Raw genomic sequence first — 12,533 nt, forward strand, 5'->3', positions numbered from 1 at the left:
AGACTGTATATACTAAATAGGTAATAAGACACATGGAGGTTCGGTAATGGGGCCATAGCAGGATACGGGTACAGTGTTACAAACCTATACAACACGGATCTCTAATACGGCTATGCGCATGAGCCTATAAAGAGGGACTTCACAACGTACACCATTTAAGTAGACAAACTTTAAATATATTATTCCTGTTTTATCAGCAAAGGCCTCCTGTGAAAAGAACGATTCTACCTGTGGCCCCATGACAACACATCCCGCCCCTGTGCTATAGCTGTTTAGTGTTACTATAGGGCTTATAGCAACCTCTCAGATCTAAATTCTCATTGCTTGTTCAGGAATAGGAGATTTAGTTCTACTGATATTTTTTATATACAAGAGGATATTATATAGACCTTCCAGTAGTCCACCTTTGAAAGACATTTCTACACCTATTATATTTTGGTATGGTGTAATCAGAATCCCTGTATAATTTATGCCACCAGGGACCAAACTACTCTTTTTCATGGTCATGAAATTTAGGATTATGTTACTTTTCAGCCAAGCTCCAGGTTCAACATCTCCTAGTGTAGGTGGGTCTTCTACTAGAGCTAGGAGATGTCCTCCAAGCCATGTGAACAAAAAGAAGTGGCGACCTTGATGTCCCTTACCTTCACATTCATCATCATCAGGGTTGAAATTGATAGCAAAATCATGCGAAACCTGGAAAGGAACAGACATTATAAGAAGAAAGGTCAAGAGATGTTGTAAGTACAAGAAGGACATTGCTCCTTGGCTTGACACAACTATATTTAAAGGATCTGTCACCCTCTCCGATGTATTGTTCTATCCGTTTATCTACAACGTTCACATTGTACAATGTCCTTCATTAGACAGCATTGTTCTTACCTTATCCTCCATAAATAACCAGGTACCCAGAACCTCGCATACCACATACTTATTATGAGAGCTGATATTAGCCTGTTTGCTTTCGTTCTTTTCATGTATGGACGCTGAGTCCCTCAGAAAGAGTTAGAGACGAAAGAAAATGACAAACCGCTTGTGAGCCGCGAGGAGTTAATGTCAAAGGCTGGCACAGTCTTCAGACATATTAGGTCAGGATGTGACACTGATATATCAGATGCATGAGGGTAGCGACAGAATGAGAGCATTAGAGGATGTGGGATCTCAGAAAAGGACAAGAAAGTGAGAATATATACCCAAAAGGCTCAGAGGAACCATCCAAGGAACCTTAATTAGCAGGAGGTTGATGTTCCCACAGGCTGGTCTCATATTTTAGGCCACCAGGACAGGTCAGTTTTAGACCCTTGAGGATATGGAGCCTGTAGCTGTTGTATATCTTCTGCATAAGCTTTGTTGTCAGTCATCATAGTGTCCGCTAAAAAAGAGCAATGCCTCAAGAAATGGCTATACTGAGATTACGTAACAGCTGGAGCCATCAGCTCTGGTCTGTAATATTCCTCTATTTGACTTTCCTGGAGGAACCACACTTGGCATAAGTGCCTTAGATTATCTTTATACTATAGCTTTTTCCATTTTATAGCATCATTCTGTGGAATGAAATAATTAAAACCATGTATAGACCGGACCAGCATGCAGTAGGATATTCCATCAGCCCCTTGTCCCACTTCACATATTGGCCTCCTTACATCTGGATCCCAACAACAACTGGAGGAGGAAAAGAGAGAAGTGGAGTGTGGAGCAGAAATACAGAATCCCTCAAGTTTATATTATATAGCTCTGGTGGCCATAGTGTTAATCGAATGCCGCACATAGTTCCCAAATCTTCTTTTGTGTGGTTTCTGACACGCCAATCCCTTGTCTCCCAAGTGACGCACGTCCCGGTATTGTTCACTCTTTCCTTGAGCTTATGACCAGGGCTGTTTGGGAGGTGATCATGGTATAAAATACCATGTTTCCCAGTTTGCTCCCATGACTGAGGCTCCAAAAGAGCAGCTAGCCATTACTGTGACTCCTACTATGAGGTTTGCTAACCACTCCTGTCATTATCTCATATGCCCCCCGGCAAAAAAACTACATTGAGGGACTTTATCTCATGGAAAAAGTTTGGGTGGTAGATGCAAAATGCTCATATGTCCAAGTTACTTAGAAGCCTTGCACTCCATAATGATGTCATTGTGCCTGGATGCTCACCCAACTCCAGTAAATGGCCTAAGTCATAGATGTTCTAGAGTTCATCTTGCATTGTAGTGTTTAGTCATGTTCAAAAAATAGGTCTGCCGCAAATCCCATCGGTATAAATTATATAGTAATAATCAGGTAAAACTGGCCCATCAGAGTACCAAAGGTTCCTTTGGTGGGCTCATTCTCTGACACAATGCTCCGCTGAAGGTCAGCAGAAGACAGCCCCATTTGGAGCCAATCACTAGCCACTAGCGCGTATTTTTAATGGGTTGAATCTGACCGTATTGTTGATATGTCCTGAGTGTCAAATGAAAATAAAAAAGTTAATAATGCAATTGAAAGTGGGCGTGCACATGATCTGTAAAAATGGAGGATGGGGCCTCGGTATAATTTCCTCTGGTGGGCCCAATGATCCCCGGTTTAACACCCTGGGCTTCTGAATTTTCTAGATGGCTTGCAATTGTTCTTGTTTTCATTAATACTAATTCAATATGTGCCACCGAATGTGGTGGGCATGCTTTGCAAGAAAAAAACTAATGCTTACACATCTTGAGTCAAATAATCTCAATCTCAAGATTTTAGGGATCCGAGAACTCAGGTTTCTACAAATATCACATACAAATTACTAGTTATTGATTTTACATTAGTGCAGGTACTCGAAGACCTGACAAAAACATTTTTCTGTAAGGACCATTTGGTATTAGTCAGGTAATTTTAGCTTTTCCTCTATTGCTCTTAATGTTCTGAGGTTTTTTCTATTCGGCACTTCCAGATTCAGAATTCTTAGTGACACGGCTTTACATCTATTGTTCCCAAGACTTCCATTGAATTCTTCGTCTTGTCACTTTCAGAATCTCAAGGTCCTAAGTGTCGGTAATTACCTGCGATTTACATCTCATTAAAAGCAGATTTCTTTCCTGCAGAATGATATGATATAAGGCTGGGTGACATTCACTCAGACAGAATCATTCTTGCTTGAAACATTTAGAGATTGTTACCTGATTGTCCTTTCTATAAAAGTAATATAGAAATCATTTCTACTTTGCAGAAAATCACTGGCTTCATATTACATTCAATGTCTGGGCTGTTATTGAGCGGACAATAGTAATCATCCACATAACCAATACACAAATGCTCCAAATCTACGATGGTATATACAGAATACTAATACAAATATATGCCATGTATTATAATGGTGACAATACCAGCTCTAGAATACAGCTGCTAAATGTCAAATACGGCAATCCAGACCAGATCAGCTCAAAGGGGTTGTCCTTTTTGGACAATCCCTTTTTATTAGAAGGGTCACTGACAATAAGCTCATCACAGCGTCTGGGCCCTCAGTGATCACCTGTAATCTGTGGAGGAATCAACAGTAAGTGCTCAATTCTCCTACAGCGCCACCACAGGAGAAATGAAGCATTACACAGCTCTCATTGAAATCAATGGGATGTCTGTATAAAAGAGTCATTCTTTATAGATGTTATCCCCTCCCACTATTAAATGAAGATCATGAGCGAGTAATCCCCCCCCCCCCCATTAAATCTGAATTAGCTATAAGGGTATTTGAAAATGGGGTTATATTTATTCCATTTTATGTAAATGAAATTAACCATTGGATAATAAAAAAAAATGAACTTTCTAATATACTTGTACATGTATGGACAGTGATTTCAGGAAGAGAGAAGGAGTCCCAGGCAGAGAACTTGAAGCTTCTCTGCTCCGGGACTCCGTCTCTGGGGAAGCCCCTGACATCACTGTCCATATATGGACAGTGTTGTCAGGAGCAGAACAGTGTCCCAGGCAGAGTGCTAGTACGCTCTGCTTGGGACTTTGGCTCTGGGGTTGCCCCTGACATCACTAGTCGTATATAGACAGTGATGTCAGGGGCTTCCCCGGAGCTGGAGTACCGGAGCAGATCCTTTACTAGCGCTCTGCTCGGGACTTCACTATCCATGTATGGACAGTCAGGGCCAGAATGAGACAAAAAAGCAGCCCTGACACACAAACCCCAGCAGCCAACACACTGTCTAAAACCGGCCCTGGCCCTAAGCCCCCCAGTCACAGCACACAGCGCATGTTGGTCGATTCGGTCCAAAGTGATTTCTGTTGAATGTCAGATTACTGCACTTTTTTATGAGGTGAAAATGCATTCCGGTGGAGCAGCTAGCTCACAGTTTATGTGCTCAACATTCAGCTTTCCCCCTTCCCTATAGATGATGAATGATGATGCAATATAAAGTCCACCATCCAGACTTGTTTTATATGATTCTCCATAATATATATAGAAAGAGAAAATGTAGATCCGGAGTTTTATATATAAAATATAACTTTTACAGAATTTTCGTATAAAATTGCTTTATAAAAAAAACGAACATGTACAGACAATGCATATGAATATAAAAGATAGTGATATACTGGATTTTTGCATTTATTCATAGCCTATATCCAGTGTAATGAAATAGTTAGATATTGACAGCAGTCCATGCGTATTTGTAATGAATGGAGAGTGTTCATCAAATTTTATAGCATTTCCCCCCTTCCCTATAGAGCAGCACCAACGGGGTGACGGAACGTGAAACTTGATTGAGTGATAAGTATATTGCTGAAATCTTCAATAATGTTCTGTAAAAGAGAACTGGATCAGCTGCATAAGTAACTTTATTATGCAGCAACCTCCTCACTACACCGCCTCCACCCAGTGAGGTATCCTCTCAGCCAAGGCCACACTTCAGGATTTGAACCAGGGTCCACACAGAAGACACTGCTTAAGCACCAGACCTCCAGCTCAGGCTGATCTCTGAGCTTTTTTATTGTCCCCATAAGACCAAATGTAAACGTCACTTCCAGCAGGAATAAGAACATGTCATCTTTGGAAAAATTTGTTGCCAACAGCTGAAAGCAGAGGTAGCGTACTGGTAAAGATCTCTGCTAATAAATTTGAGGAGTGAGGACCATGTGAGTTCGATCTCCAGGATCTCCAGCCTTAAAAGCAGTTAACCCCCAAGCCACTGTACTGTCATGTCCCAATATCATCCAAGGTTTTTCTTGTTGAAGGTCCGATTACCCTTTTTAAAAGAGGTGAAAAATGTGTCCTTGTAAAGCTGCCGTGCAGCTAGCTCACAGCTTGCGTGATCTGAGTTAAGCGCAGGAATCACTTCTGTACAATGTGGGTTCTAGCCCCCATGTTGGTGACCTTGGGCTGCTTCCCCCTTCCTAAAGTGCCACCTATGGAGGGCTGGATTATGATACCTGTTTGAGTGATGAGTTTATTGCTGAAATCTGTAATAATCTACTATATAAATACAGCTGTCTCAAAAGAGACAGCTGCATAAGAAACATTCTTCACATAACTAACTTTCTTATGCAGCAACAATCTCACTGCACTGCCTCCACACCACTATAAACACCACCCAGCAGAACTCCCTTTTAGACAAGGACACACACCAGGATTTGAACCAGGCACTGCACAGAAGACACTCTCTGTTTAGTGAGCAGCTTACACACAAGACCACCAACTCAGGTTGATCTCTAGACTTTCTTATTGTTCCCAAAAGACCAAATGTAATCATCACTTCGAGCAGGAATAAGAACATTTCATCTTTGGAAGAGTTTGTGGCCAGCTCTCGACAGCAGAGGTAGCACACTGGTAATGTTCTCTCCTGCTGAATTAGAGGAGTCAGGAACATGCGGGCTCTATCCCCAGGATCTCCTCCTTGTGTCTCAGTTTTGAAAGTTGTTCACAAAGCGAGGCACCCTTTTAAAGGAGAAATGCATTGCCGTGTTGAGCGTCAGCCGATTACCAAAATTGTTGGAAAAATGTTGTCACCTTCAAGCACAAGCAATAAACTCGTATAAGTGAGGAGACCACCACCTACCACACAAGCAACATGCAGGATGCTTTGAACCTAGGGACATGGGCTAACTCCATAGCAAACCAGGCTTAGTCACTTAAGCCCCAAGCCACCACACTGTCATGCTGCTATACTCCCCAATGTGATCTAACGTTTTTCTTGTTGAAGGTCTGATTACACTTTTTTAAAAGATGTGAAAAATACATCTGTGTAAAGCTGCCGTGCAGCTAGCTCACAGCTTGTGTGATCTGAGTTGAGTGCAGGAATCACTTCTGTACAACGTGGGTTCTAATCCCCATGTTGTCTACCTGGTGACCTTGGGCTGCTCCCCCTTTCCCAGAGTGCCACCTATGGAGTGATGGATTATGATACCTGTTTGAGTGATGAGTATATTGCTGAAATCTGCAATAATCTACTGTATAAATGCAGCTGCCTCAAAAGAGACAGCTGCATAAGTAACTTTCTTCATATAAGTAACTTTCTTCATATAAGTAACTTTCTTCATATAAGTAACTTTCTTCATATAAGTAACTTTCTTCATATAAGTAACTTTCTTCATATAAGTAACTTTCTTCATATAAGTAACAACCTCACTGCACTGTCTCCACACCACTATAAACACCACCTAGCAGTGCTCCTGTTAAAGGGAGCAAATGACTATCTGTATTATCTCCCTTTTCTCCGTTCCTAGTCCGTTACCTTTGTTTCTCATATCGTCCGCTTACTTTGTATTGTTCACAATGTGCACACACTCCAGTCCTTCACACACCACAGGAGTAACATACAACCCTCGCAGATACTTAAATATATAAAAATACTTTACTCATAACATAGACGTGACAAACCAATATACACTACATCAAGATACAATACATTACATAGACAACACAACCACACACAGCGGCCTCTCTTCCTACCTTCCCTGAACACTTTGCACATGTGACTAGTAATGTGTATGTATATATAATATAAATCCAGGTCCCAACCTTATACGGTCTCCTGGTACTACCACTATAACCAAAGCCACATACAGCGCCTGACCATTAGTACATGTACATATAGAGACTCATGCATAAACAGCATATATATATCTACTCATCTATAATCCACATAAGATTCCTAGAATATCTCTATGTACACATATAAAGTCTGCTGTAATATAATTATACTTATATACATACACAGAAAGCACACATATAATAGAACTTAGCTGGCTCCTGATGTTAAGTGCTGAGCGTCCAGGGCTGGCAGGAAAGAGAGCCCGCACCAAGAGCTTCCCATGACCTATATGTTCCTATCCCTGGGTTGAACCCACTCATTCCATTGACTCCGCCTTATGACCACCCATACACCTTCCAATGTGCATCTGTACAGTATAGGTAAATCTATTCCCAGTATGCTCAGCTGTCTCTACATCCAGTTTACAATGGCTCCTTCCTGTACTGAGGTCCATTGTAATGCTAATAAGGCAGTAGATAAGAATCTATGACCAAATGGCTTCTGAGCATACTGCCACCTCAAAGGGTGAACACCACTGAATAATATCAGTATATACTATATCTATTTACCAGGTATATTTTATGTGGTCATAAAACAGAGTGTCTGGATGGGAACAATATTCTCCTGTAACAGCTCCCTTTTAGACAAGGCCACACATGAGGATTTGAACTAGGGTCAGCACAGGAGACAATCACTATTTAGGCTGCAGCTTAAGCTCCAGACCACCAGCTCATGTGGCGGTTAACTGTTAAAGCGTGGACGTAACTGCACACCCAGTATGCTATATACGGAGCTCTCTCTTCCGGCTCCGTACATCGCATTATGTGCCATAACATCCGGTGCCCGCAGGCCACTGGAGCGGTTTAACGGTGCGGGGTCCGGGTGCCCTCTGAGACTGATCAAAGTTACCTCTCCTTAAAACGCTATCCTAATGGCTACTTTTCTGATAAACCATCATAGGGACCATTTCTTTGAGAGGCTAGAGTAGAGGGAATTATGATTATATCCAGATTCAGAATGTTGTGGCCTCATTGTCTACCACTACTGATCACTGACTGGTCCAGTGTACACCATGAATCATATGGGTGGACTAGACCCTTACTGCCAAGGTGGGTGGACCAGACCCTTACTACCCAGATGGGTGGACTAGACCCTGACTGCCCAGATGGGTGGACCAGACGCTGACTGCCCAGATGGGTGGACCAGAACCTGACTGTCCAGATGGGTGGACCAGACCCTGACTGCTCAGATGGGTGGACCAGACCCTGACTGCTCAGATGGGTGGACCAGACCCTGACTGCCCAGATGGGTGGACCAGACCCTTACTGACCAGATGGGTGGACCAGACCTTTACTGCCCAGATGGGTAGACCAGACCCTTATTGCCCAGATAGGTTGGCTAGATTTGTATTGCTCTATGGCCAAGACCAGTCTTAGTCCAAGCCTGCTCAATGGATATAAAATGAGACATTTCACTTCTCATATACAAAGATAAAGTGAACGCAACCAATGACCACCTAAAGGCTAAAAATATTCCACCCATTCATACACTAAAGTAATAAAAACTGAACAACAAAATCCTTTGCACGTGATTCATTCTTCGTAATAACTTATATTCTGCTTTCACTCTATGAAATAATTCCTTCTACTGAATAATAAAAAGAAAAAATGTATTTGTCCAAAAATAAATACTCAACGCTAGAAGAAAGCAGACTAAAGCGGAATGCAGAATCCGAGTAATAGAAAATACAATAATAACAGAAAATTGTGGTAAGACGACAAAAAGAAGCCGGTTTTCATACAGAAAATGGATCAAGGACAGCAGATAACTGCAGGGGACATGGAAATACATTACGTGTTGTGCCTTCAGGGGAAGAGCTGGATGAGTGACAAAGCTGAAGCTTCAAACATCAATCTCCACCGCGGATGCTTTACATTTCAGGGACTCCTGGACCTTCTCCTTGGCTATATAGGAAACTGGCTGTGCAGGGCAGATACAATGGCCGCCTTTGATGGATTGGTAATGACGCACATAGCGTACGTGTGGTTTGATGCATTGCCTCAGTATTCATTTCTTATTTATATACATGTAACTCAATGGCACCTCTGTACCTAGAAATGTTGTTATAATGTCAATTTACATTTTCCGATGTTTTCTCACCATAGACAAGAGTGTGTATAGTCAAACAACCACTCCTTACACAAAAATGTCCCCTGGAGGCATCCACCATCCAGGGACAACCAACATCTAGGGGCCCCCATTACCATCTCAGGAGGATTTACGATGGATGACTTGACGATCGTAGACCTGGGTACTGTTATCTGGGCATTGTATAGTATTGATATGTGGGCAGTGTAGCAGGGTTTTATTACACTGTTTGGCATTATTATTTAGGCACTATATAGATCGGTTGTTCACTTTATGGTGGTTTTGTTTTGTTGTTATCAGTTTGTAATCTCTTAATATGCTATTGCAGAATACATTTTCATTTCTCCCCTATAGCTCTGTCTTCTTAACTAGTCTTCCTTCCCATAAAAAGGCTGGTTTGCAAGTCCTTGCATCAATAACAAAAAGTCTGAAGTTCAGTTTTAATCTAGAACTGCCCAATGGTCCAAACATAATTCTCAAAGTGGTTGCCCCACATGAGAATAAGATGAAGCTGCATTACCAGACATGTCCTATGGATAAGAGTGGTGCTGTATTCGGATAACACATCGGCACCAGAGGCTACAGTTGATTCTGCATCGGCATTTGCAGGTAAGTCGATGTAGCTACTTACCTGCAAACGCTGATGCTGCTGCAGAATCAACAGTAGCCTCTGGTGCCGATGTGTCCTCGCTCGTCTGACACGATGCAGGACCTATGAGTGACGACACAGCGTGATTTCTCGAGAACACGGCTGTGTCTGCACTGCCGGAAGCTGGGCGTTCTGAAGAGAAGTGGATGATACTTCTCGTCAGAACGCCCAGCTAGTAAAAGTAGTAAAAACGCCCCGATGTACGCACATAATACACGCCCAGTTGTACTTTTACTTTTCATCACGCCCAGTTGTACTTTTGCAAACCTCATTTGCATAAATACAAAAATGGTCATAACTTGGCCAAAAATGCTCGTTTTTTAAAAATAAAAACGTTACTGTAATCTACATTGCAGCGCCTATCTGCTGCAATAGCAGATAGGGGTTGCAAAATCTGATGACAGCCTCTTTAAATTGAGAAAAATGTTTTTTACAATTAAATATTGAATTTATCGAGCACATTTTTTCACTAACAAAGTACAAGATGTAACGAGAAAACAATCTCAGAATCACTTGGATAGGTGAAAGCATTCCGAAGTTATTACCACATAAAGTGACACGTCAGATTTGAAAAATCGGCTTCGTCCTGAAGGCCAAAACAGGCTCAGTCCTGAAGGGGTTAAAAGCTTAAGTACAGTATATTCTCACCTTAGCTAAAAGCACCATAGAAATGTTGTTTATACAATGGACTGGATTTTAGCAGCTCAAACCTTTGTGTACAATACTGTAGGCTTTATTTTTGCAATCTTGTGCAGGGTAATTGCAGCGGTGGTAATTATCCATTCCTAATTGATGCAATTAATTAACCCAAACAGTGAAAGATTCAGGATGAAAGCACAATTAAGGTCTGACGATCATTCACTCCAATGTTTATCATAATCATTTATCAACGAGGCTCCTACATTACAAGTCTTTATGATTGTTTATTAGGTTTTTTCCCAACATCTAGTCTTATGTTAGATCCCAAGGAGACTGCGACACGGTGATAAATAAAAACATGTTCAAAGGTTCAGATATGGTCTCAATGGCATCAGTAATATGACCCCCCCCCCCCCTCCCAACAACTATTAACCCTCTCATCAAACCAGTAGATGAAATGTTCCCTGACCTCATAACATTTGAAGAACATCTCAAGCTATTCTAGGATTGTCGCCAATATACCCTGTTCTATTAAAGTCTCCTGATCACATTCTGGAGATACATTTGTCTTAGATGTTTATAGAAAATTAAACGTTCTTCATTTGCCGACTGATGTGCCTGAGGGCAGCCTAATTGTCCCCTGACATATGCTGCCCAAAGGTTGACATGTTGGGTTTACACATGCCTCATCCTTTGTTGCCCCGTGGTAGATAGGGCACCAGAGTAGTCACTTATCTCCGCACCCTACGGCAATAAATATGCAAGTCAAGTAAAGTTGAGGGAGGTAGCTTTTTGACCAGCTATGGTGTATATCCAGCTTTGGAGATATCCGATAATTACAATATAGGGGGTCTGAGTGCTGAGGTCCCCACCGATATAGTGAATGGAGAGGTTCTTTGGCTCTGACACCCATTTATGGTATCCATGACCATGAATTTGTGTTTTCATGGTCGGCCATTTCAAGCTACATACATAGTGATACAAGACTACGAGGTTCAGCTGTAAAAAATATAGGAGCTAATAGCAGCAATGAAGCAATCTAGTCTGCCCATTGTGTATGTATGGGATACTTTGTTAAAAAGGGGTTGTCCCATTAGGACAACCGCTTTCCATATGCCCATACTGGGGTATATAGACGTTATGAACTCTATTAAGAAGAGTACAAAGCTGCAGGCAAGAACGACTCCCACTTTGGAGGACTCAGCGGTCCCATGGTTGTCCGATCCATGTAACACCACATTTATTTTGCAGCTGATTACCAACGGATCCTCATTTAGAGTAGCGGGTGTCTACAGTATCAGCATTGCTTTTGTCTACAGTACCTCCTCTAATATTAACGTCTGCTATATTGTGACATGTCTTAGTTACATGGTAAAAAATATGAACAATGGAGAACGTATCAACCACAGGAAACTGCTTCCGACTTATTAGACCTTATCAGGGCAGGATATACTTCAACATCAGCTAGGAGGAAAGAAGCAACAAATCCATTCATTCTACATTACAATACTAGATCCGAAAGCTAAAAACTAAAGAAGAGTAAATTATTGTTAATAACATCGTCTCTTTGCTTGCAATTCATTATGAACACAGTGATATTTGCGTGTCATGTTCTATCAATCATGTACACATCAAGACCAATTACAAGAACCTTCAAAGACGTTTTTCAAAAGAAACATTTCCTATTTGATTTGCATCTTCAGCACTTAATTGAGAGAGAATTTCATTGGCATCAAACACTGATTAAAGAGAGATCCTTGTGCATTATTTAGAGTGTAATAAATTGGCGAGGCACTCAGAAGAACTTGAGAGATCACGGAGAGGGACGAGAGCAGAACAGAGACACAGAGTGTGCCGCTAATTACTAAGGGTCATTGATGAAACCGCCTCAGATATAGAGGGAAGACTGAGGACGGGAGGGAACAAAGAAATAGGTCACTATGCCCATAGAGATGGACAGAGTTCACAGACTAGCAGGCCCCAGGAATGGAGACGGCAATCGACCAAGGGATGTTATCTGTAGGGTGCATTTCTACAAGCAAAAAGAGGAGATCGCCCGCAGAGCCTGGGAAAAAGGGGCCGTCCCATACAATGGCGCCGACATC

The 12,533-nt window shown here is 41.8% G+C and overlaps 1 protein-coding gene across 1 annotated transcript in view; it reads right to left on the reverse strand.

Moving 5' to 3' along the window:
- The window catches only part of CPNE7 (copine 7), a 52,806-nt gene that overhangs the window by 2,979 nt on the left and 37,294 nt on the right, over positions 1-12,533 (reverse strand). Inside the window, exon 13 of the mRNA XM_075838581.1 lies at positions 645-696. Within this exon, the coding sequence (XP_075694696.1) occupies positions 645-696 (52 nt within the window). The remainder of the gene's footprint in view (positions 1-644; positions 697-12,533) is intronic.

The sequence above is a fragment of the Rhinoderma darwinii genome, chromosome 9, assembly GCF_050947455.1.
Source record: "Rhinoderma darwinii isolate aRhiDar2 chromosome 9, aRhiDar2.hap1, whole genome shotgun sequence".
Taxonomy (NCBI): domain Eukaryota; kingdom Metazoa; phylum Chordata; class Amphibia; order Anura; family Rhinodermatidae; genus Rhinoderma; species Rhinoderma darwinii.